We start from the raw sequence: 25,089 nt of genomic DNA, 5'->3' as shown, positions 1-25,089 counted from the left end.
TATTAAACATGCAACATGAGGCAACAGAACTTGCAAATGCAGGTACCAGTCCATGACAAAGAGGCCAGGGTATTCTGACAGATAAAGTGGGTGTAAACAAATCATGTGCTTCTGGCTGGGCTGTGTTCCCTGGCATTTTCCTCAGTGCCTTTTGAAGGTGGCTCTGATGGAACGAAAGGGTGTCAAGGCACATGATGGGCTTGTCTCTGGGGCAGGTCACAGGACCTCTTGGGTGGGAACGGGTAACCTGCAACATCCGCCTGGTCCCTGGCTCTGCAGCTGCCGCTTGGGTCTGTGTGATCTTCAGGACTCCTTCGACTGAAGAGAAAGGGGCCTTCATTGGTTCCTGATACTGGAAAGTCCCAGGGTGGCAAACCCTGGCTTTGGGTTGGGGTGGCTCCAGGGTCTCCAGCAATGCCCTCAGCACCCACTCATTCTCCACCCCTTGGCTCTGCGTCCTTGGGCTTCTTCCTGTCAGGCAGGAGGGCAGTTGCTGCCAGGCTCTCCAGACTGACATCCTGATGCCCCACCAGCTTAGGGTACACAGAGATCACCAGACTCTGAAATCTTGGACTGAGCCTTGTGAGCCAGAGCTGGGCTCAGATCCCTCCTGGACATGATCTCGAGACCAGGGGAAAGAATATAAATGATGCAATATTTGGCTCAGGTCTGGAACACAGACTGGCACCTGAGACTCAGCTTGGGGTGGGGGGCTGGGGTGCTGATCAGCTCCACTCACCCTGGGGCTGAGCATGAGGGTGTTGAGGGTCCAAAGACAACTAGAGATGCTGTTACCAGAAAGAAGGGAGGAAGGACTGTGTGGGCGAGGCACACAGTGTCCTCTTGCTTCTGAAGGGACCCTTGAAAATCTCAATTGCTGAGTGGAAAAAAACAGAAGAAGGAAAATACATCAATGTGATAGTGTTTATTTATGCTTAAAAAACCCCAAAAAAACTCAAATATGAATACTGTATTTTCTATGGGTATACATATATGTACATAAAAAGTATTTTTAGGGTCAGAAGGGTCGATACTAAATTCATTTCAGTGGTTACCTCTGGAAAAGGTAGGGAGGAGGCTGTGACAAGACATCAAAAGGGCTTTGGCTTTAAATGTCCTGGGCTACTGCATTCCTGTCCTGAGCTATGGGCCACACTCCCAGAATTCCTTTGGAAGAGTTGAGCTGGATTTCCATCACTTGCAGCTGAAAGTGTTCTAATGCTCCCATGTGTCTCCTAGAACATTTATGTTTTCTTCTAGAGAGGAGAGCTTTTCCACATCACCTGTACTGCTCCTCAACTGGCCTTCTCCTCCGGAGTATAAGTGGTGGGCCCCTGTGGCTGAGCCAAGGCACGCTGCTCTCACACTCATCTTTCATCAAGTGAAGGCAATCCTCTTTCACCTACTGCATGCAGGGACCTTGCATGGAGAGGGTGCTCAAAGGACAGCCCAGACAGTGGTGTCATAAGGAGGGTACCAAGACTCGCCTGACATCATCTGAATCTGGTGCTGAGAAATATCGAAGAGTAGCAGTGACGATGGGAATCATGTTTGGGGATTTTTGCCTCCCCAGGAGCAGGAAAAGACCTTGTCGCTTGAAGGTGTTATAATTCTGTTGAGAGATACTATTACTGTTGCTGTCACTGTCACTATTGTTACACCTCGTGTGCACAGTGGTTCTCCCTGCCTCCCAAACTTGGCTCTTTCATGGCTATCTGTGGCCATGCTTTGGACTGAATCAAATTCAACTTTTACGCTTGCTGACAAAATTAAGGAAATTGGAGTTATTTTCTTCTCTTTATAGAAATAAAATAAAAACAAAGAAAAATGAAAAGAACATTATCCCTCGGTTTGCCCAAGTGGCACAGAATGTTATTTAAATAAACAGTTTTGGGATGGACATTTCAGATGCTTGTTCTCCAGGAAAAAAATTTACTCTCTTGTGTTTTGCACAAATTCCTTTGTTGACAATGTAGGTGTTCAAATGGAAGAAAGCCCACCCCAAGGATCTCAGTGACCTCCTGTCTGCACACAGTTCACTAGGTCCCAGGGATGATGTTAAGCTGAATTTGGCTTCAGCTACCTGAGAGAACGTAAATTTATATCTCCAGTGCTAGATAACTTGCCTTTTCCTTTGTTAGCTGAGATTTAGGAGCTGAAAGGGACCTATAAGCTTCTTGGCACTGATTATTTCAGCTGCTCTGATGCTAATGATTCACATCTTGAAAACATAAAATATCCTGGAAAGCTGCTAATGGAGGAATTTCAAAGTATGCTCATTCTGTTGACTAATGTACACTTCTGAGAGTGGCACAGTTTTATTTGGTCTTGTTCCTGAGGGTAGTACACATACTTCTCTACTTCTGAATACTTTTTTTTCCTTGAAAATATTGCAAAAAGGAGGAATAGACAATAAACATATGAAAAGATGTTCAATTGAATAAATGCAAATTGAAGCAATGGATGGATGTTTTTCCTCCAGCCACATATATAATACATAAGAAAGTATTATATAAAGGCTGATGATAATCCTCTGAGTTGCTGAGAAAATGAATACTTTTTATATCCCACTTTCTAGGTGTGATCTGGCAATGTGCCTGTGTTTAAACTGCTTCCTTTGGTTCAGAAAGTGTACCTGTAAGGCACTCATCTTGAAGATCTGATTAGATCCCTTGTGAGGAAGACGCCTGTCATTTACTGAAGATTGTTCAGGAGGGAGACTAGAAACAACCTAATGTCCACCAACAGGGATAGGTTAGATGAATGACATGTATGGTTCTCTAAGGAGTGTGGGGCAGCTGCTGAGAAGGAGGGTGCAGGGCTTCATTTGTGAATGTGGAGTCATGCTATTGATGCCCTGTGGGCACAAAGTTACAAAGCTGTGCTTACTGTGATTGTATTTATGTAAAAAACCATCTGTATGTTTGCATTTTAACAAGTAGTCTGACCAGCCACAAAAGAATGAATTCTCTATGATGACTCTTACATGAGATATTAGAGGAGTCAAATTCATAGAGACAGAAAGTACAAGAGTGTTTTCCAGGGGCTGCAGGGAAAAGGGAATAGGGAGTTGTGTTCAATGGGTACAAGATTTCAGGGTGGAAAGATGAAAAAGTTCTGGAGATGGATGGTGGTAACGGTTGCACAACAGCCTGAATATACTTAATGACACCGAATTGTACTTAAAAATGGTCAAAATGGTAAACTTTATGTATATTTTACCAGAAGAAATTTTTTTTAAAAAGTAGCTGAAAAGATATTTGCCAAAATAACAGTGTTATTCTCTGTATGGTTGGTCTTTATTTTCTTTACAATGAGCATACATTACTTTTATATTCTATGAACTTATCTTAGCTAACCAATGAGCTGTGGATTGCTTGAATACCTCTATTTCTGCTTAAGATTTTAAAATGTGATTATGTAGACTTGGAGCCTACCCCCAAGCCCTCACTCAGGTGTTTCCATTTGTTGAACTTTCCCTTAAAAACAAATGTCTAATTCTTGTTCCCCATCCCTTACCCCTTCTATCCCCACCTCAAATTGCCCCACGAGAGTGGCTGAGGGGACAGACTCTGGACATAGGCCCTCCCACATGACCACGTAGAACTTCAGTCTCAGCCACTGCAGGCTGCTCCGACCCGCAGCGGGCCTCACTGGTTATCCTAATCACCAGGGGAATCTGCCAGGGAGAAGAGGATGGCTCATGGAACCCACAGCAGCAGAGCTGGGCACCAAAGCTCTGGCAGAACAAAGTGGGGTCCCGAAGATCAGTGCCAAACTTCTAGTCCCCTAGCCCCCGACACCCACCACTTTCTGCCCCCGCTTCCCACCTCTGCCCTCCCTGCTGTAGGACCAGGGCCTGAGGGACATGCTGATTGGCTGATCTTGGTCATGTGCACGTCAATTCCTGCAGGGAGCAGGATACAGTGTTGATTAATAGACCTCTGGGCTTCTCCAGTTCTCTGAGGGGCAGAGCATCTTCAAAAGGTAATTGAGGCATGGGCCCAGGAAGGGAGAACCACCTAACCCCTGCCTGTCCACTTAGAGGTTACCTTCCAGAGCTTGGGGCCCTCTCACAAGCTGTTCCCTCTGCCTCCAAACCTTTGCCTGACTATCTCCTTGTTACTTGCTTTCAGTTTGAAGGCCACCTGTACAGGCCTTGGCTGCCTGGTGTACCTGCCTGCCAGGCCACTGAGATCCCTCTGTCCTGACTCCATATTTCATTCTCTGCAGAGCCCTTCCCGTCCATCACCTGAGAGTGTTGTGCTCACTCCCCTGCAGCTTCAGAGCCGCCGCTCCGTTAGTCCTCGTATTGGTCAGCTAGAGCTGCCACAACAAACACAGACTCCAGGGCCTAGACAACAGAAGTTTATTATTTACTCTGGAGGCTGGAAATCTGAGATCGAGGTGACAGATTCTGTTTCTCCTGAGGCCTCTCTCCTGGGCTTGCCGATGGCTGCCTTCTCGCTGTGTCCTCACGTGGCCTTTTTCTCTGTGTGCTCACATATCGCTGTGCAAATTCCCTCTTCTTATAAGAACACTGGTCAGGTCGGATTAGGGCCCATCCTAATGGCCTCAGTCTAACTTAATTACCTCTTTAAAGACTCTACCTCCAAATACAGTCACATTGTGAGATGCTGGGGTCAGGGCTTCAACACATGAATTATGGGAGGACCCAATTCTCCCACGACAGTTTCTAAGCAGAGTCCTGGTCCTTGCCTCCACTTAGTAATGCAGCTATTACCAAGCCTAAAAATTGTTGCTTGGTGCATGATGAGGGGAATATATTTGGAGGATAAAAGGAAGGAAGAAAGGAAGGAAGGAAGGAAGGAAGGAAGGAAGGAAGGAAGGAAGGGAGGAAGGAAGGAAGGAAGGAAGGAAGGAAGGAAGGAAGGAAGGAAGGAAGGAGGAAGCATGAGAGGGAAGGAAGGAAAAAAGAAAAGTTGTGGGCACTGTGGGGCCAAGATCTGACAGGTGTGCCCAGATGTGTGATGGTACTGTCCTCATCAGCCTCTGAGGCTGAGCAAAAATGAAAATGAGCCTGTAATTACAAGAAGATCATGGCCACGCCTCCTCAGAGGCAGAGCCCAGGATCCATTGAAAGATCTGGGACTGGGGGACTTGGACAGATGTTTAGGAGTGCATTTGGATATGGTATTAGTTATCTACTACTGCATGACAAATTACTGCAAAACTTAGTGGCTTAAAACCAATGTGTATGGTAAACCAGGAATGTGTTTAGCTGGGCGCTTCTGACACAAAGTCTGTCAGGAGGTTTCAATCAAGGGGCTGTAGTCTCATCCGAAGGTCCCACTGGGAGAGGACCCCCTTCCAAGCTCACACAGTGACTGTGGGTGGGATTCAGTTCTGGATGGCTTTGCATGGAGGCCTCCCTCAGTCATCATGTGGGCCAGTCTGTGGGACGGCTCACTGCATGGCTTCCCTCACGGTGAGCAAGCATGCAAGTGAGCGAGGGCAGGGCAGGGTAGCCCAGGATGGAGGCCATGATATTTTGTAACCTAATCTTGGGAGCAACATCCATTTCTTTGGCTATCATAGAAGAGAATCATTAGGTTCTGCACACACTCAAGGGGAGGGAAGTACATAGGAACATGACTGCCAGGAGGCTGGGATCTTTGGGGGCCATTGTGAACCACAATGCCCTACGAAGGGGACAAGCCCATTTGGGCATCTCCCATGACTCAGAAACCATCCCATGTGTCGGCATTACTTGCAAAGCAGAACACTAGAACAGTTTGAATGCCCCTCTGTATGGAATGCATACGTAAGGGGTGGCATTCTGTATACAATAGCATAATAAGAAGAAAAAGTTAAGAGGAATTGTATTAATGTGGGTCCTTTGAGAAGTAGACAGTAACATGGGATTAGATCTGCAATATATTTACTGGGGGAAATGCCTGAACCATAAAGAGGAGGGAGCTCGAGAAAGGGGAGATGGCCTCCAGGCCTGATGCAGACATGACCCCTGCGAAGGAGGAGCAGGTGGGAAGAGGCTTGCATGCAGACCTTTTCAGGAAGGCTTGGTCAGTCTGCCGCATCATCTTGAGTCCAAGCTGCTCATTGGAGGAGCCTCACGTCCCGCAGCAGTAGACTGGTGTCAGTTCCCCTGCCATGTTCAGCCACGAGCCAGGAGACGCATCTTCATGGATGGGTAAACTAGGTCTGCACACATCAGTGTGGGTAAGTCTTGAGACGTAACATAGGGCAAAGAAAGCAAGTTGTCAGTGGATACAAGAGATATGATTATGTAAAAGTTTGCAACACACTAAACAGTATGATACATTGGTCACAGGTGGTAAAAGTATAAAAAAAGAGAAAGTATGAGCACAGAACTCAGGCTAGACTAGGGAGGGAGATCCCGATGAGCAGGATTCCCTGGAAGCGATGCCTGATTCCAAGGGATGCAGTGTGGGGCCCCTTCCCTGCAGGCTGGGACTTAAGGAATGAGAGCTCAGTGACATGAGGGAAGAGCAGCAGGATTCTGTAAGGATCCCAGCCTCTGCTGTCACCCACTTCAGCTCATCTACTGCAAGTGTGAGCCAAGCTGCCCTGGATGATAGAGATGGAGCTAATGGCTTAAGGACATGGACAATCATGAAAACCAGCCTGTGAATTGCAAGAGGATGATATGTGCAGCCCCAGAAGACTCTTCAAGCACAGAAGGAGCACTGAGGCGGGAGGGATGTTTGTCTCTCTCAGGGAGGGCATTGAGAAGATAGCTGGCCTGGGTTCCAAGGACTGCATAGGAGTTTTCCCAGAGGGGGCAGTTGGATAATGTCTAGTATTTACCAAGTGCTTACTCTGTGCCAGGCACTGCTGTAAGTGCCTTGCAGGAATTCATGGTTTTAGTTCTTACCCTGACCTTGGGAACCAGGCACTGTCATGCCCCTATTTATAGAAAAGGAAGCTAAGGCTCATAAAAGTTAAGAAACGCACATGAGGAGTGAGCTGGGGAGCCGGGTTGAATCTCCCACTGACTCCAGAGTTGCTGTGCTTAATCAGGCCAGTTTTCCTGTGTGTGGAATGCTTGGGGTGACTTCCAGGGGTACTGGGACCATCTGGATCAGAATTGTCACATCTTGCAGTAAGTACCACTGAGCCACAGTGCGAGGGTATCATCCTCTCTTCAGTTCTCCAATGCTTCTCATTCAGTTGAAGAGAAAGTCTCCATTTGATGCTCATGTGTCCTAAATGCTCTAGAATACCTCCTTAATCTCCCTGCTGGAAAGTAATGGAGAGAGACAGACAGGCAGACAGAGACAGACACAGAGACAGAGAAAGACAGGAACAGGGATGCAGGCAACAAAACACATGATGTTGTGCTTTGGTCTTACCCCTAGTGACCTGAGTTTACATTCCACGCGATGGTATGAAATTTCCTTTTGAAGTGGAAATACTTAGATGAAATAAAAGCGAGTCTATTTACATACAACCATTAAGTCCATAATAAAGGTTTGCTGTCCACTGTGATGGAGGAGGGGCCTCTGAGCCCTGGCCCTCCTCTGCTGCATGCCTCCAGGGAGTCCTGTCGGTTGTAAGGGGAACAGGAGCCACCTGGAACCCTTGCTGCTTTCATCTCTCACATGTGCTGGAAATGAGCTTGTCCTCCCCTTTCTGATCCACCTGGATCATGAAGGAGGCACTGCTGGGGATGTGAAGGCTTGTCCCAGTGGCTTCCCAAATCCATCCCTCCAGTCGTGGGTTTCCCAGATCATACACAGCCTCTGGACTCAGGCTCTCTCAACCTGCTACCTTCCTTCTTGCGGCAGCAACAGGGTTAAAGAACAAACCTTGTATGTTAACCCACCTCGGGGTTCTGATGTGCTTTGCCCCATTAATAATTTAGTGAGGTGCGCTGAGTTGGATTGATTCTCCCCCCAAATCGATACACAAATGATTACCATTTTGGGGCAGTTCTAAGTGCTTTAGTGAGGCTGAGTGGAGCTTTTTGATTGGAAATTGGTACTGCACTCATCATTCAAAATTACTGTGTAAAGGGTTATATAAACCAAGGGAATGACCTGACCTGGTGCTAACATTTTTATTGCAATACACGTTCCCCCCTCCCTCTGCCCTTTTTGTGGAAAGGTGCTTTTACGACATACTTACTTTCACTATTCCAGGCCTGTCATTTAAAAATTACTGCTCAAAACAGAAGGTGAAATGATTTTACTACTGATGCTATTTTATTAAAGTTGTAAGACCCAGCAATGGCTTGGAGAGTGTCTGTGGCTAGAGATACCCCCCTTCCCACCCCACCCCCTGCCAGCACATAACCCCGGAGGGAGGAGCCTGCCTTGGGTTGGATGAGTGGGCTGTGCCCCAGGTGCCCGGCTGTCTCACAGGGTACAGCAGACACTCAGCTCCAAGCCTTGCTCCTCCTTCACCCCTGCAACCTGGCAGACCAAGGCTCTAGGAGGGCAGAGACACTAAGTCCAAAGCAGCAACCCAGACTGCCTGCCTCACCCCGCAGAGCGCAGATAGGAAGGTTGTCACAACCCTGAACTGACCAGTTTATTTTTAGTAATTTTTTTTATAATATGTTATTGTGGTAAGATACACTTAACAAAATGTATCACTTTAACCATTTATGTGTGTGGCTGCCCATTCCTCCCTCCCCCAAGCCCCTGCCAAACACCATTCTACCTTCTGTCTATGCATGTGACTACTGCAGGGTCCTCATGTAAGTGGAATCGTGCAGTATTTGTCCCTCTGTGACTAGCTTTTTCACTCAGCATAATGCCCTTAGGGTTCATCCGTGTTGGAGCATGTGTCAGAACGTCCTTCCTTTTAAAGACTGAATAATACTCCACTGTATTTATAAGCCACATTTTGTTTATCCTCCTTTCTGTCAATGGACAATGTGGGGTGATTCCACCTTTTGGTTATTGTGCATACAGCTGCTATGAACACAGGTGTACAAGTATCTCCCAGAGTTCCTGCTTCTGATTCTTTCGTGTATATACATACCCAGAGGCAGAACTGCTGCGTCATAAGGTAACTCTATGTTTAGCCTTTTGGGAAACTATGAACCATTTTCCACAGCAGTGCACCATCTTACATTCCCATCAGCAATGTGCAAGGGTCCTAACTTCTCCACATTCTCACCATCACTAGCTTTGTTTCTCTTTCTTTTCTTTTGAATAACAGCCATCCTAAATTGGTATTGCATTGTGGTTTTGATATTTTTAGTATTTTCAATTCAAATAGAGCTTATGTCCCATTCCCTAAAACTATTTGTTCTCTTCTTACCTTCTTTTGGCTCCTTCCCCCATTTTATTTCACAGTTGTACGATGCTGGCTGCTGTTCAAAAATCTCACAGTCATAGGTTTTCATTTTAGTTTCTACCTAAGTGGCTGAGATTTTAAAGTGTCACTTGAGAAGCATGGATTTGAAGGTATATAACAGCAAAATAGCCATTTAGAACACACTTTCCTGTGAGGAGCCTCTGCTGGGGTCCCAGAAGGGATCCTATAAAGCTTCTAAGGATTTTTTTCTGCCCAAGGAGAGATTGGTTCAAAGATGTAGACAGAACCACCTGCTCACCACTGGCTCAGGTGGGTAGTTGACCTTGGGTGCTTGGATGGCTGTACTCCCAGGGGGTCCTGGAGACCCCAGGGTCAGTCAGTATGCCCACATGCCATGGGGGCTGCTCCCAGGGCTGAGGACATTTCTCCAAATGCTCTCTGGCTCTGGCTCTTGCTGTTGCCCTGGCAGAACAGAAGAAGAGTAGACGTTAGCCCTGAGAAGAGTGGAAACATTCCAAGACCAGAACAAGTTGGGTGGAGAGGGGGACTTGATGATAGGCAGGGCTAGTCCCACAGGGTCATGAAATTCAGGTTAAGAACTTTGAAGTCCATTCTGGAGCATTTTCTGAAGGTTCATGATCCACTCGGCATGTTAAAAGCATGAGCTGTTGATTAGGAGGCAGGGGACCATGTAGGAGGCTTCTGAGGAGGTCCATGAGAGAGGAGATGGTGGCTGGGACCAGGGAGGGGGCCTGGTGATGGAGGAAAGTGGGCAGGTTTGAGACACTGTAGGGACTGGCTATCAGAACTGAGTGATGGATTGGTGTTAGAGGATTGGGATGGGGATTATTGACTCGGTAAATTATGTGGCTGTAAACTGAGCTGGGTGCAACAGGTGAGGTCAGACTGCAGAGGTATCTGTTCTAGAGTTCAATTTGGACAATGAAAGGTTTGCCTTCCTGGAAGGCACCTGCAGTAAACTTGGACCAGGTGGTCATAAAACCTTGTTTCAGTGTCACTCACCAAAGCCACATTTGACCTTTGGTCCTTAAAAAAGTCTAATTATTTGAAATCAAGAAAGACAATTACCATCCAACTTGGCATCCTCTGTGTAGTGGCCAGCAACCAATTGGATAGAAGTGGGCCTGAGTTTGAGCATGTGTATGCAGGACAATGAGGAGGGCATGGGGAACTCTCAAGTGGCAGTGGCTTCCTCTATGTATTGTAGGGGCTTAGGGGCATGTGGCTGGTCAGCAGTGACCCCATTGTTTCAGAGAGGGGTTTACATGGGATGCCTCTGTGCCTCAACCCTCTGCCACCTGCTTGCCCTCTTCTCCTTACTCCTGGAGCAGATTGCTAAAGGCCTCAGTGGCCCACAGTCCATATCTTATGAAACACATGGGGATGATAGCATCTTTGCTTCCTTCTAAGGAAGAAGGCCAGCTTCCTGCCAGGAGGACCCTGATTCACAGCCTGGGTCCCTGGGACCTGCTTCTCCTTTGTCTGTTTCAGCCAGTCTGTGCAAGTTCTCAGGTTCTATTACTGGCATCATTCTATTTCCAGTACTAAATTCTCCACTGGTTGGAAATTTGGGGTTGTGATGGACAGAAACCTTCTGGATATAACTAGAGCTGACACAGGATGTTTATTTAAAAGTTGCAGGGTGAGGAAGACCCAGCAACTGCAGCCAGGTCTTGCAGCAGAGCCTGGGCTTCAGGAACCATTGCAGAAGTGTTGAGAGGGGTTTGGGAGAGGACTGGGCCAGGGCTACACAGTGGAACCCTAGCAAGGCCCCTGCTTTGGGTGGCAGGCTCTAGAGGGCATTGAACCACCGTGGGACTAAACCGGAAACGGGGTATCAGGTAGCTATCGTCTCAGTATGGGCAGGGTGTCAGTTTATGCCAACTCAGTAATCAAGATAAATCCTATTTTAAAAAATCAAAATAATGCAAAAAAAACCCAAAACACCTCACCCATGATGAACAACATATTTAAAGTTTAAATACATATAGATTGCTGTTGTTTGTTTTATAGTCCTGCACTACTGTGCAAAGGGAACAGTTGTTTCCAATCAGCCTGAAGTTCCTGGGTAGCTGGATGGTCCCCTGCCATGTGGGTTCATAAAGGTTGACAGTGGGTTGTAAACAGATTGGGCAATTTGCAGCTTTATATACAGTCATGCTTTGTGAATTTAGAGCTTTTAGTAACCTTTTCTACTTGGTTCAAAGTATGGGAGGATATTTTGATAAGTATATAGAGGGGCTCACATATTTCCTTCTGCTTCAGGCTCCAGTAGGATTCCCCATCGTGTTCACAATAATCAACCTTGGATTCCCTATATAACTTGCAAAACATGCATTAAAGTAGAAAGCATCTTCAAGTGGAAAACAGCACTTCAGACCATCCTTGCCAGTGCCCCTACATTGCTGAACATTTTTGCCCTGCTAAATGCCCAATGCATGGGCAGTCGGCAGTCTGAGGAAGTTCTGAAACCACGTTATGGTAGGCTAATGTTCTTTACCATAAATAAGCCATTTTTCTTGTTATTGACTCAAATCTTTTAACCCATCTCTCAAGAAGAAGTCTGCTTTGGGAAGACCACCAAAGGAATTAGAAGACAGAGAATAAGAAAAACAAAAAGGTGTTTTCCCAAATTTTGTCTAACATACAGTTTAAAGTAAGTTAGTGAGTTACTCTGTCTACAACTTTCACTACTATAATATTTGTTCCTTTCTATCTGCTCTCCAAAAATGATATATGAGGTGGGGGAGAGGGATCCTGAGCCTCAGGCCACACAAATCTCCGTGGTAGGGAACCTCTGGGCACCTTTGATTTCACATCTGTTTCAGGAAAGGAAGGTTGACCCTGCTTGACCCTAAATGGCCTCCTCAATACTTCCTAGGTCTCTCCCATTTCTGCCTCTTCTGGCCCCAGTACCTGGTTTACAGCTCTCCCAGGGGTCGGCCCCAAGCCTGAAAACCAGGCCTCCTTTCCACTTCCCAGTGCCTGTTGGGGTGATCAGGTGGGTCAAAGATCCCGTGAGGGTCGGTTTCTGGAGGCCTCTCGGGGTGTTCACAAATATCTCCTTAAAGGCCTTGCTCTGCATAGAAGAACTCGTTTTAAGGGTGTGACAGCGCCATTTGGGCTGTGGCCAACGAGGAGGGAAGGTTGGAGGGGCTGGAGCAGGGACACCTCACCTGGAAGACAGGCCTTAGCTTTGCACCACAATGACCCGTCCTGCCTTAAGCAGCCCTGAGCAGCCTCTGCCTCGACCACCTTCTACCAGCCTTTCCTCCCCTGTTCTCCCGCACAGCTGGGCTCCGGGACGGACCGGTTCGTGGGTCGGGAAGGAGGCCAGGCCAGAGCTGCCCGGGACCCTGCGCGCAGCGCCAGCCCTGAGCGCCAGGCTCAAGGGCGGAGGGCGAGGACTGGCAGGGGCAGCCCGCTGGAGCTGTCCAGCACCGCGGCGGGGCGCGCGCCCCCCGACCGCCCGCCCCAGCGCCTCCCCCCACCGCCAGCGCCACTGCGGCTCGGCGGGCGTGTCACGTGGCTGGCGCGGCGCGGCCTCCGGGCTCCGGGCGGGCGAGGGGCCGGGCGGGAGACCCGCAGACCCACGGACGCATTAGCGGCGGCACCCGGCCGGGCGGCTGGGTGCAGCTGCGCGGCCCCGGGGCGGCGGGGCCGGGCGGGCTGCGCGCTGCGGGGCATGGGCGCGCCGGGGGTCCCCGGGCACTGGCCGGCCGCGGCGAGGCGCCCGGGGCGCGGGGGCAGCGGCGGACGGGGGTCCTCCCTGGCGGCCGCGGCTGAGCCCCCGCGGGCCCCGTGACGCCGCGGCCGATGAGGCCCCGCGCGCGCTGCGGGCCTGCACCGCCGCCTCACAAAGGCGCCGCCAGAACCGCGGCTCGCACCCGGCCCGCCGCCGCGGCGGGAGCCGGAGCCCGAGCCGGAGCCGCAGCCGCAGCCGCAGCCGCAGCCGCAGCCTGGGGACAGGAGGCGGCGCCCGCGGGCGGCCGGCCCCGGCATGGAGAAGCGGGCGGCCGCTGGGCCCGAAGGCGCGCCGGGCGCCCGGACGCAGCTCGCCGTCGTCTGCCTGGGTGAGTGGGCCTCGCGGGCCGGGCGGCTCTCGGTCCCCGCCTCGCAGCTCCTCCGGTCTCGGGCCCGGGCGTCCCCGAGCGGGCGCTGCGAGAGCTCCAGCGCGGAGGCCGCAGAGGGGGAGGCCCCCGGGTCAGCCTGCTGCTGGGGTCTCAAGCCTGCGAGGGCGACTCTGGCAGGGGAACCCCGGCTCCCGCCGGCTCGGAAGAGCGCCTGGGGGCCCGCGGTGCGCGGTGCGCAGCGCCGCTGGGCTATGCAGGCTGCTGCGGTTGGCAGACAGTGGCTCGTCGCCCGGCCTGCCCGCACTTAGCCTGGCGGGGATGGAGGCCTCCGGGGACGCGGACAAAGGCGAGGCTGGCGGGGCTTGGGCCAGCTGCCCCGTCTGGAAGGAACTGTTTCCTGCCTGGAGTTGGGGTGGGGGCGAGTGCTGGCGGGAGCCCCGGTTCTGGATGCCCGGCAAGAGGCCGCCGCGGTGATGACTTGTTTTCGCTTTGTGTCTTGGAGCCAGAGGGGCAGGCCTGTTCAGCCCAGAGTGGTGTGTCAGGGGAGCGCCCGGGGACCTGCCCACGCAGGAGGGTCTCTTGCCCCACCCGGGAGTTTTTCTGCCCATCCTTCCAGCGCTCTGTGTGGGGGGGGGAGGGGAAGAAAGGAGTTAAAGCCTCAATCCACATGGCTCCTTTATTTACCATGATGGAGGAGGGAGGCCATTATCTGAGCTTCGGGTCATTAGGGGACACCCTATGGGGTCACAAATGAAGGCTCTGTAAGCCCAATAGGTTTGCTGAAGCCGCTGAAAAGACAAAATTAAAAAGAAACCTGTCGGTTTTAAGCTGCACCCTCCTTTGCTCCTCAAGAACCAGGGAGTTCCAAGTTCAGGGGAAAGCCCCTGCCTCAGCAGCATGAGTGGTTGTACTAAGGGCCATGATCCCCCACGGCGCCCACTCCTCACTGTGTTAGTGGTAGTGTGCTCTGGACTCAGCTGCTGGTTGCTGGGCTTCCTGGGTGAGCAGGACAAGGGGACAGGCCCTTTGGCTTCCCCAGGGCCCTCCTTGCCCAGATGTGGCATGGGCTCTGCCTAGCAGAGCCTGGGTGTCCTGAGAGGGGACAGTTGCCCCTGTGTTCTCACCAGTGGGGGCTGACCCCTGCAGAGATGCTCTCTGCCTCCCTTGGCATCCTTGATGCTGGGGGAAGGGCACCCTGAACCTTGGAAGTTGGCTTTGCCCATAGCCTCCTCCTGGTTCCATAACCCCAGGCAGGAAAGCAGTAGGTGAAAGTAAAGGACAAACCCCATGGAGATGGCTACTTGAGGGGGTGCGTGGCAAGACAGTTCTTTGCCTCCCTTCTTAAGGTCACCATGGCACGGTGAGGAGGACCCTGAACTCCGCTAGTTCTGGGTCCCTGCAAAGTGGGCTAATCAGGATTGCTTCCCTCCCTCCCTGGCTGCCAGAGGGAGGGAGCCCTTCAAGGTGGCAGGAACTCCCTTGCCAGGCAAGGCCCCCACCAGGGCTGAGCCAGGATCTCTCTCCTGTGGGTAGTCCAGGCCTGAGTTCCCAAGCTCAACAGGAGATGGAAACACATCCCTCCCACATGGGTTAGCAATCCCAGGGGTGGGGAACAGCAGGAGTGGCCTGGTGCAGCCGGGCTTGTCCCCTGTTCTCTTTGGCTGAGGATGTGGGGTGGGTGCTAAAACCCTCTGGGGTCCTTGCCTCTGCCCATCCTAGCGGGACCTGGGTAGGAACAGAAGTCTCTGTGGAAGGGCTTTAGATGAAGAGATGAAGAGAACCAGCCTAGAGTTCCGGCTATATTGTTCTGTGCTCCCATAAGGGTTGCTGGTGGCCCTGGGCAGGTGCCTGGGCCCCAAGAGCCACTGGCCCCCACTGACCCCATCTTATGTTTCCCACAGTGAACATCGTTCTCACTGGGAGGCTCAGCAGCGCGGTTCCTGCCTTAGGTGAGTAAGATGTTTCCCTCCTTCCTCTCTGCCCTTCTGACCCAGAGACCTCTGAGGACGGGCCTTCAGGGCCTGTCTGCCCCTGAGGTCACCTGGCCTTTTTCGGCCTCAGTCCTCAGTGCATCTTTTCTGCATCACAAATGAGCTGTTTGGGCAAGCTTACACCTTCCTGTTTCCTCTTCTGTAAAATGGATGCAATAGCAGGATCTACCTCAATAATCCTGGTTGTTAGGGTTAAATGAGTGAATGACGCAGGTTGCTCAGTACGGTGCTGGCACATGGCAGCTTAATACCACTAGCAAACTGTCACAGAACGACTACAACTGACAGACTGTGCTTCCTGTGAGCTGTAGGGTTCCCCAAGGGCCATGAGATGCCATGAAATGCCTGCCTGTTTTAAAATTATGCCTGGCATTTAATTTACAAAGGTGTGACTGAGTGACAACACAAGAGGCCAATACCATGTTTGGTCAGGCAGATGCAGGAGTGAGGGGAAGGCCTAGGCCAGAGCCTTTTGTGGATTTTCTCCAGGAAATGCAAGGCAGGACAGGGGAAACAGCTTGGGATAGGCTAGGCTGAGTGATTCCAGCTGGCTTGAAGGGTGGTCTGGTTTCCTGAACCTTGGCCCTGGGATGACCTAGGGCTGGGGAAATATTGGCTTCTTGTGTGAATTAGGTAAGTAGGTGGGAGCTCAGACTTGGATCAACTGGTCTGTTGGGGAAAGACCAATTCCAGGCAAGTTAGTGTGCAAGAGAGAGGTAAACACTTGGGCTAATAGTTGGGCCCTGTGATTAGTGGATGCCAAATAGACATACAGAATCTAAGAAAGCAGTTACAACTCCCCCTCTGCCTCCTGCCTGTTAGAGTGGGTCTGACCATCCACAGGCCATCTTTTTGCTCAGGCCTAGTGCTGAGGACAGCAAAGACTGTCAGGAACAGGAGAGGAAACTGAGGCCATCAGGGGCATTTGCTCTTTGCTGAGGGGCTGCCACAGGTTGGCGAATTCACAGGCCCATGGCGTTTGGTGCTCCTGGACACACTGAATAGGACCTCAGGAGCTGGGGAGAGTCTATAGTCGCCAGCCTGGTGGCCCTCTGACTGGTTTGCTGTCTGCCGTGCTATATAGTGGGACAGGAAAAACCTAGGATTTCTAGTTCTGCCTAGAACCCAGCTTACAGCAGAAACCTACTGAGCCTGGCTCAGGGTCAGGGATCTCTGCTGTCCAAGGTCCCCCGGAATGGGGAGGCCCAGAGTCCACAGAAGCTGGTGCCACAGCTCCATCTCTCAGTCTTCCTCCTGATCCTTCCTGCATACCAGCTCCTACTGCCGGCAGCCTGGCCTCCTGTGTTGGCTTGGCTGGTCCAGGGCCTTGCCTTGCTCAGCTCTGAGCCAGCCCCAGGCCTGCCTGGCTTCCTGGCCACTATAGCCTGCCTAGTCTCTCCATCCCAATTTCCAGGAGAAGACTGACTGGCCCCATCTGGGTCAGATGTGGGTGACTATGGTAGAGAGTAAGAGGGAGGGGGTGTGGGGATCAGGTGTTACAAATGTGAGCCCCAGGCCAGCCCTCTTGCTTTGGTGGCTGGGCATGTGGCCCCAAGCACGTGGTTTAGAAAAGTGATGTTCACTCATAGAGTCAGGGAGAGAAAGAGCCATCCAGGTCCACACGTCTGGTGGTTCTTAGCTATTGGCAACCTCAGATCGCCACAAGGTCCACATTGCCAACTCCTGCCATTTACACAGTGCCTGTGTGTGGTGCCCTGGTGTCTGAGCTGCACGCACAGCCCCTGTGGCCACAGGTGGTGGTCTGGGGCCCTAGTTCTCCTGGGGTCTAGTTCTGTCCCTTTCACAATGCTAAGGGAAGTGGAGACCAGCTTCTGGCCACCTGAGGTGCCCCTACCACCTGCCCCACAGCTCAGTGGCTCTGTGTTTTCAGGGCTTTTCCTTGCAGTTCATACTGTGAGGGGCCTGGATCATAACTGTCTTCCCTGCCCCTTCCCAGCCCTCACTGGGCTGCCTGAACCCACACATTTTTGCCTTTCAGCCCATCCTGCCCCAGGTTGTCAGGTGCTATGTCAGATGACACACCTCCCACACCCTCGCCTCTGGGCTCCACCTTGCGGCCACTGTGACCCCGGCACAGTGAGCCTGGGCAGGGCCTTTAGGCTGTTCTCCACTCAACTGGCAGCTTCCCCTGAGTGTCTGGGGTGGGGCTCCCAGCTCCCTGCCATCCAGTTACACCAGGCAGGTTGGCCAGAGTATTGATTGCCTCTGGAAACTGGATCTGCAAATTGTGTTTCATCAGGCCATGCTCCTGCCCACTCAGGAGTATTTGAGGACTTTTTGAACTAGGGAAGAGGGATGCTTATTGGTCTAAAAGTGCTCAGTCATCCCAAGCCTACCTTGGCCACTTTGGCCCAAGGGCCGAGAAAGCTTCTGCCTGAGACAACTCAGATCACCTCCAGTTAAAGCTCAGACAGGCTTCACTGACTGTCCCAACCCCCACCCCCAAACCCTCTATCCTACAAACATACAGTCCTTGCTGCCTATCGTCACACCCTCGTGATCTTCACATCCCACGGCAACCCCCCCACTCAGCCCACCACATGGATGTCGGCCTAAGACTGCCGCTTTCCACCCTCTGAGACAGGCGGCACCCCTGGTCTCCATCTTACTGATGGAGAAGCTAAGGTTTAGGGTGGAATGGTGTGCTTGGCAGTGGCGGCCCTGGGACCAGATTCACGGAGCCCTTTTGTGCCTGCCTGTGTCTGGATCCCAGAGTGGTGTACTGGGGTGGGGGTGAGGCCTGCCTTCACAGAGGGGCCTGGAGCTGGTTATCTGAGCTGGTGATCCCCTTCAGGCCCGTGGCCAAGCAGTGTCCAGTCAAGAGGCCCTGATCAGAGCTCCCGGCTCCCTTCATGGACCCCGGCCTCCCTTCTGCTCCATGTTCACTCTGCCAGGCTGATGGCTGCACAAGCCACGGTCTCTGTGCCCCCCCTTTTGGAGAAGAGCAAACAGTAACTGAGTGGTCTTGCTGCCCCTGGTGTGGGAATTTCTAGGGCAGCCCTGGGGGATGCTCCAGGGTGAGGCTGTTTAGAGGGATGCATTGTTGGGAGTTTGTTGAGAGACAAAGTTAGGATGGTAACTCACGTGCTCCTGACTTGTCTGGTGGTCTCAGTGGTAGTCCTGGTCTCTGGAAGAAGGGCCAGACACAGGTCTCAGAAGTATAGTCGCTGAGGCAGGAGGCCCCTGCAGAAGACATGCGGTCCTAACTGTCCCCAGCCACTGAGGATGAGAAACCTGGCCTTTGTGAGAGTTCCAACCCCTCAGGACGGCCTCCAGGTCAGGGTGGGTACTTCCCAGGCCCTGCCTCTGCCCCAGGCACTGTCCTGAGGGCTGAGGGTAGAGGAGACGGAGACCTGGCAGATAGAGCCCCCTGACCCTGGGTTTTAGCATGTGCTTTAGGGATTTGACAGTGGGGCCTCCCTACCTGTGCACCTCCTACCCAGAGCCCTTCGGGAGGAGAAGCCTCATCCGGGTGTCATGACCCCACACCTCCCAGGGTCCCCAGGTCAGCATCCAGCGTTCCTGTGAGCTCTGCAAGGCTTGTGGCCTCCCCTGTCAGAGGAAATGGGCTCCTGTCCTTCTCCTGGGTGCTTCCCTCACTCCTGTTTTACGGGTGAGAAATCTGGGGCTCAGAGAGGCTAGCACCCCAGGCCCTGGGTGAGCCAAGCAGAGAGGCCTAGGTAGTACCTTGCTGACCTGGGACCGTTGAAGCCTTGATGGTGTCCTGAGGGTGGGGGGCCTTGCTTTTGGGTCAAGGGTGGGTGTTTTTCTCGTAGTGCCTTGATGCTCTTGTGAGCTGTGGGTGGGGTTTTCTGACTCCCTCTTAGTCAGTGGTGGATCATTTCCAAGGTCATGGCCCTAGGAGCCCAGGAGGCAGCTGGAGGGCTTTCACTCTCCTTCCTGTAGCTGTGCCATTTGGGGTCCCCAAGAGTCTTCTTGAGAACTAGCACAGAGGCCCCTGCTTCCAGGGTACCAGTGGAAGGTGCCAGGCAATGGGAGAGGAGGTGGTTTCCCTGGGCTTGGGAAAGTGTCATTGTGAAGGGTGTAAGGTACTGGGAGGGGTGGGAGCAGCCAGGTGCAGGGTGCCGCCCAGTCCTGGGAAGGCCAGGGCATGCTGAGAATAATGAAGGAGGAATGCACTCACAGCAAGGCCACCTGGCTGGGCATTGCCCATGCCAGCTGGTGTGCTACACTGCCCTTGGCACCACGCTGTCTCATCTGATTGTCACAAGAGCCTGTGGCAAGGCCAGGGCCCATTATACAGATGGAGAAACTGAGGCACAGGGAAACGAACGGTGACACTTTCCCTAAGCCCACTGGAAACCTAATGCAGCATATAGTCCACACTTCATAAGTGCATTGGCTCACGGTCTGTTTTACAATCTTTACTCCACCCGAAGGGTCTGCATAAAGTCTCTCTGCCCTCTCTGTAGCCTGGGAGTTCCACAGAGTGGGGCTTCTGCCTGTCTTCCTCAGCGTGCCTAGTGCTTGTGCACAGCACTAGGTACTCAATAAATGTGTGTTGTGTGAGCAAAGCCCCTCCCCTTCTGGGGCTGAGGTCTGTATTTGGCCAGTCCCAGGGAGGGGAGGCAGGGAGCCACAGCAGGACTGCCTGTGCAGGACTGATAGGCCTGGGGGTGCAGAGTCCTCCACTGAGGCCCCGAGGCTGAGAGGCTGCCCTTCCCAGACGCCATAGGGAGCTGTTGATGGGCTTGCTCCTAGCCCTGCTGGGGATAGGGGATAGGACCTAGCTGCACAGGGTGGGGTTGGGGGTACCTCTGCCCTGAGTCCGTGTGGGTCCTTGGTCCCCCATACACAACACTTCCATGAAGTCTTGAGTTGTAGCCATTGGCCATGGCCATCCTTGGCTGGCCTTGATCCCACCCTGGGGAAGGCCCGTGCTCAAGCCATGCGGGGGCTCAAGTGTCCCCCCACCCCACTTTCCACCCAAAGCTGAGGCCAGAACTTCTCAGCCTCCTCTCCCAATAGCTGCCTGTAGTGGGAAATTGGAGCAGCACACAGAACGGCGTGGAGTCATCTACAGCCCAGCCTGGCCCCTCAACTACCCGCCGGGCACCAACTGCAGCTGGTACATCCAGGGTGACCGTGGGGACATGATCACCATCAGGTAAGGGGGTCACAGGGGTGTCAGAGAGAAACTGTAGGCCTGCATGTGCTGAGTGTGTGTGAAAGAGTGCATGCATGTACATGACTACATGTGTGAGTAGGTATAGGCACGTGTGAACAGATGTGTGTGTACATGTTTGAGCATGTGTGTAAGTATACAGGCAAATGTGTGAGTGTATATGTGTGTGAGCACCTGATGTACATGAGCACATGTGTGAGGTGTGGAGGGCACATTTGTGGGATTTGTGTGAGTGCATGTGTGAGAGAGTCTACGTGTGAACATGTATGAGCTGTAAGCATGTGAGAGCCCATGAGCATGTGAGTATGCCCCACTCCTGGGTCTCTCAGAGCCTCTGTGGCTGGCTGCCTAGAGCTGGGCCCCATCCTGCCATGAGCCTCTCTCAGGGGCTGTGGGGGCTGTCAGTCACCTCAGCCCAGCCAGGAAGGGAGCCCTGGGGACTGGTGGGCATGGTCCAGCTGTCTCTAAGGTGGCAGAGGTGTCCTTTCTGCCCTATAGGGGTGGCTGGAGGCCTGGCTGGCACAGAGCTCAGAGCAGAGTTTCCTCACGGGCCTCGGGGTGGTCTCAGCGAGAGAGGGAACCAGGCAGGAGTCAGGTGCTGGAGCAGCAGGGCCTTGCAGAGGGAGCTGGGTGAGGTGCCCAGACAGTGGAGCTGTGGCTGGACTCCCTGGCTAAATGCCAAAGCCCAGAAGGCCCCCAGTCACTCATCACCCAAAGCACTGGGGTGTGATGGCACGGTCAGGGTCTGCCCTGTAGCCTGTGCCTGTTTCCATGTGGCCACAGGGCCATGGCTCTCAGGAACTCTCCTCAAAGACTCTACCCTCACTGGCTGCTGCTAGAGTACTCCACGGCCCTGTGGCCTGCTCATTCCACAGCTGAGGCCTGGGGGGGTCTGGGCCAGTGTTTTTCCCCAGGTGACAAGCTGTCTCCCAGCCACAGGCTAGGCCAGCGCTGTGTGCCTGGCCCCCCTCAGTGAACAGGCCTGAGTGTGTGTGGGGTCTGTCCCAGCAGACCCAGTGTGGAGGGATATGGACCCTTGGGCTTCACCCCTTTGGGGGAGAGGGCCAGGGTAGGGAATTGCCCAAGACAGGACCCCTGATTCCCCGTCTACTTTGACTTTGGGTGGAGGAGGGCAGAAGGGAACGAACGCACCCTTCACAGAGCTGCAATGGGGCTGCAGTGACAGACGCTGTCCCCGGTTGTCCTGACCTACCCTGGGACCACCCTCAGACCCCTGGACAGCAGGAGTCCCGCTGAGTGGCTGGGAGTGGAGGAATGAAGGCATGGCGTGGGGCTGGCCATCCTTGCCAGGAGCTCAGGTCTGACCGTTCCCTGCTGTTCTTGGCCACGTGGGGACCGCCTGCCCACGCACGTCTGCAGTCGTCTCTGCTCCAACAGCTTCCGTAACTTTGACGTGGAGGAGTCCCACCAGTGCTCCCTGGACTGGCTCATGCTGGGCCCCGCAGCCCCGCCCCGCCAAGAGGCCTTCCGGCTCTGTGGCTCTGCCATCCCGCCTGCCTTCGTCTCTGCCCGGGACCACGTCTGGATCTTCTTCCACTCTGACGCCTCCAGCTCCGGCCAGGCCCAGGGCTTCCGTCTCTCATACATTCGAGGTGATGCCAGCAGCGGGGTGGGGCACCACAGAGCATGCGGTGGGTGCCCTTGTGTGGGCTCCAGGGTCCACCGGCCCGCTCCCTGCAGGGTCTCCCTAGCAGCCCGGTCTGTCAGGGTCATTCCTATCTCTGGGTGCCTTGGAGCCCCTTGAGGTCACTGACCCTACTTCACAGACTTGGTCAGGGTGGGGGACTCATCCCTTACCCTGACTCAGCTCAAATACTGAACCCACCCTAGTATCTGAGGGGTCTCTGCCCTTCCAGTGGCCATGGAGAGGCCAGGGGTCCTTCTCCCTGGGTCCTGCCTCTTCCTGGGTCCTGCAGGGGCCCAGCTGGGATGGGGGAGCCACCTGCCCACAATGGCCCCAGGACTTGCACTGGGGGAGGCTCTGCTCTCCCTTGACTGCTTCCCCTTATGCCCTTCACCCCACAGGGAAGCTGGGCCAGGCGTTCTGCCAGGCAGATGAGTTCCGCTGTGACAATGGCAAGTGTCTGCCTGGCCCATGGCAGTGCAACACGGTTGATGAGTGTGGTGATGGCTCTGACGAAGGCAACTGCTCGGCTCCTGCATCTGAACCACCAGGCAGCCTGTGCCCTGGGGGCACCTTCCCCTGCAGTGGTGCACGCTCCACGCGCTGCCTGCCCTCAGAGCGGCGCTGTGATGGCACACAGGACTGTGGCGATGGCTCGGATGAGGCGGGCTGTCCTGACCTGGCATGCGGCCGGCGCTTGGGTAGTTTCTATGGCTCCTTTGCCTCCCCAGACCTGTTTGGTGCAGCCCGAGGGCCCTCGGACCTTCACTGCACGTGGCTGGTGGACACGCAGGACCCGCGGCGCGTGCTGCTGCAGCTGGAGCTGCGGCTGGGTTATGATGACTACGTACAGGTGTATGAGGGCCTGGGCGAGCGTGGGGACCGCCTGCTGCAGACACTTTCCTACCGCAGCAATCACAGGCCTGTGAGCCTTGAGGCCGCCCAGGGCCGCCTCACCGTGGCCTACCATGCCCGCGCCCGCAGCGCTGGCCATGGCTTCAATGCCACCTACCAGGTGAAGGGCTATTGCCTCCCATGGGAGCAGCCCTGTGGGAGCAGCAGTGAGGGTGATGTGGGTGACACAGGAGAGCAGGGCTGCTTCTCGGAGCCACAGCGCTGCGATGGCTGGTGGCACTGCGCCAGTGGCCGTGACGAGCAGGGCTGCCCCGCCTGCCCGCCGGACCAGTACCCCTGTGAGGGTGGCAGTGGCCTGTGCTACACACCTGCTGACCGTTGCAACAACCAGAAGAGCTGCCCAGATGGCGCCGATGAGAAGAATTGCTTCTCCTGCCAGCCCGGCACCTTCCATTGTGGCACCAACCTGTGCATCTTTGAGACGTGGCGCTGTGATGGCCAGGAGGACTGCCAGGATGGCAGCGATGAGCATGGCTGCCTGGCAGCTGTGCCCCGGAAGGTCATCACTGCCGCCCTCATCGGCAGCCTGGTCTGTGGCCTGCTGCTGGTCATCGCCCTGGGCTGCGCCTTCAAGCTCTACTCGCTGCGCACGCAGGAGTACAGGTGGGCGGGCTGCCTCGCAGTGCCGCCAGGTGCCTGGGCTCATGCACTGGAGCCTTGGTTTCTTTGTCTCCGTGCAGAAAGGCCCTGGGCTCCCTGTTCCCGCAGCCCGGGGTCTGTAAATTAAGGCTTTGCCATGCTCAGGTGAACCCTGAGCATCTTGGGATGGCATGGTGGAGAGGTGGGGTCCTCAGCCCTCCTGCTGAGCTATTGCACAGGGCCCATGGGAGGCGGGAAGCATGGGGTTCTGGCCAGCCCTGCAACGAGGCCCTTCTGCCCATTGTTTTCAGGGCCTTTGAGACACAGATGACGCGCCTGGAGGCAGAGTTTGTGCGGCGGGAGGCCCCCCCGTCCTATGGTCAGCTCATCGCCCAGGGCCTCATTCCCCCTGTGGAGGACTTTCCCGTCTACAGTGCAGCCCAGGTGAGGGCCAGAGGGCAAGACCCCGCAGGGGTGGGCGAGGGGGTGGGCTGGGTGGTCCACAGGTGGGGGAGGTGGGAAGCGAGGCCTGGGCAGGGTGACATGGGTGATGTGGGGGTCCACAGCCCTATAGGGGGGGATAAGTTGGTCTCTTGGGTCTCTGTCCCTCTGGGGTTGTGCTGATCTCTGCCCCCTCAGCCGCCGCCCCACTCTCCAGGCCTCGGTGCTACAGAACCTTCGCACAGCCATGCGGCGACAGATGCGCCGACACGCCTCCCGCCGAGGGCCTTCCCGCCGTCGCCTCGGCCGCCTCTGGAACCGGCTGTTTCACCGGCCACGGGCACCACGCGGACAGATCCCACTGTTGACCGCTGCGCGCACCTCGCAAACAGTGCTGGGCGATGGGCTCCTCCAGCCTGCATCAGGGGCTGCCCTAGACCCCCCAGCACCCCTTCTGGACACAGGCAGCCCCGGGGCAGCTGGGGATGGGTGCCCCGGCATCCCTGGCCACACACCAGAGGTGGGACCTTCTGTGCCAATCCCCTCAGGACTGCAGGACCCGGAGAGCAGACTGGTAGACAAGGACAGAAAGGCCTGCAGGGACCCCATGGTGGACAGCCCAGCCCCTGCAGAAACACCTTGGGAGCCTTGCTCAGCCCAGGACTCTCACCCCCCAGCCCCTGCTGCCAGCAGCACTCTAGGCCCCCACCCACCAGAGCCACTGGCTGTCTCTCCCCCCACCTGCTCCCCAATGCTGGAGGCCAGTGACGACGAGGCTCTGCTTGTCTGTTGACTGCCGGACACGCTGGAGACTGCCACAGCCCCGCTTTGTAACCAGGGAATACACAGTCATTTCTACCCCGCCTCTGCGTCCTTCTTTCTTGCGGAGAGGGTCCCCCAGAAGCCCAGCCAGCTTACTGCATCGGCACTCCTACCCTTGGTGGGCATGGCAGGCAGGGGCCGTGCGGGCTTGAGCAGAGAAGAAGG

The 25,089-nt window shown here is 54.2% G+C and overlaps 1 protein-coding gene across 3 annotated transcripts; it reads left to right on the top strand.

The window, feature by feature from the left end:
* Nucleotides 1–12,384: 12,384 nt before the first annotated feature.
* Nucleotides 12,385–24,960, top strand: LRP3 (LDL receptor related protein 3). 3 transcript variants are annotated; one of them, XM_037021572.2, is made up of 7 exons: nt 12,385–13,364; nt 15,266–15,313; nt 20,366–20,504; nt 21,903–22,135; nt 22,569–23,685; nt 23,973–24,105; nt 24,301–24,960. In XM_037021572.2, exons 1-7 carry the CDS (start codon nt 13,292–13,294, stop codon nt 24,868–24,870), a joined length of 2,313 nt encoding a protein of 770 aa, XP_036877467.1. In that variant the 5' UTR covers nt 12,385–13,291; the 3' UTR covers nt 24,871–24,960. The 3 variants fall into 3 exon arrangements, with proteins under 3 accessions (XP_036877467.1, XP_036877466.1, XP_036877469.1); XM_037021571.2 differs by having other exon boundaries at nt 12,397–13,364; nt 24,320–24,960; XM_037021574.2 differs by having other exon boundaries at nt 12,411–13,364; nt 21,921–22,135; nt 24,320–24,960.
* The last annotated feature ends 129 nt before the right edge of the window (nt 24,961–25,089 follow it).

The sequence above is a fragment of the Manis javanica genome, chromosome 17 (genome assembly GCF_040802235.1).
Source record: "Manis javanica isolate MJ-LG chromosome 17, MJ_LKY, whole genome shotgun sequence".
Lineage (NCBI taxonomy): Eukaryota > Metazoa > Chordata > Mammalia > Pholidota > Manidae > Manis > Manis javanica.
This window is presented reverse-complemented; position numbering and strand designations above follow the sequence as displayed.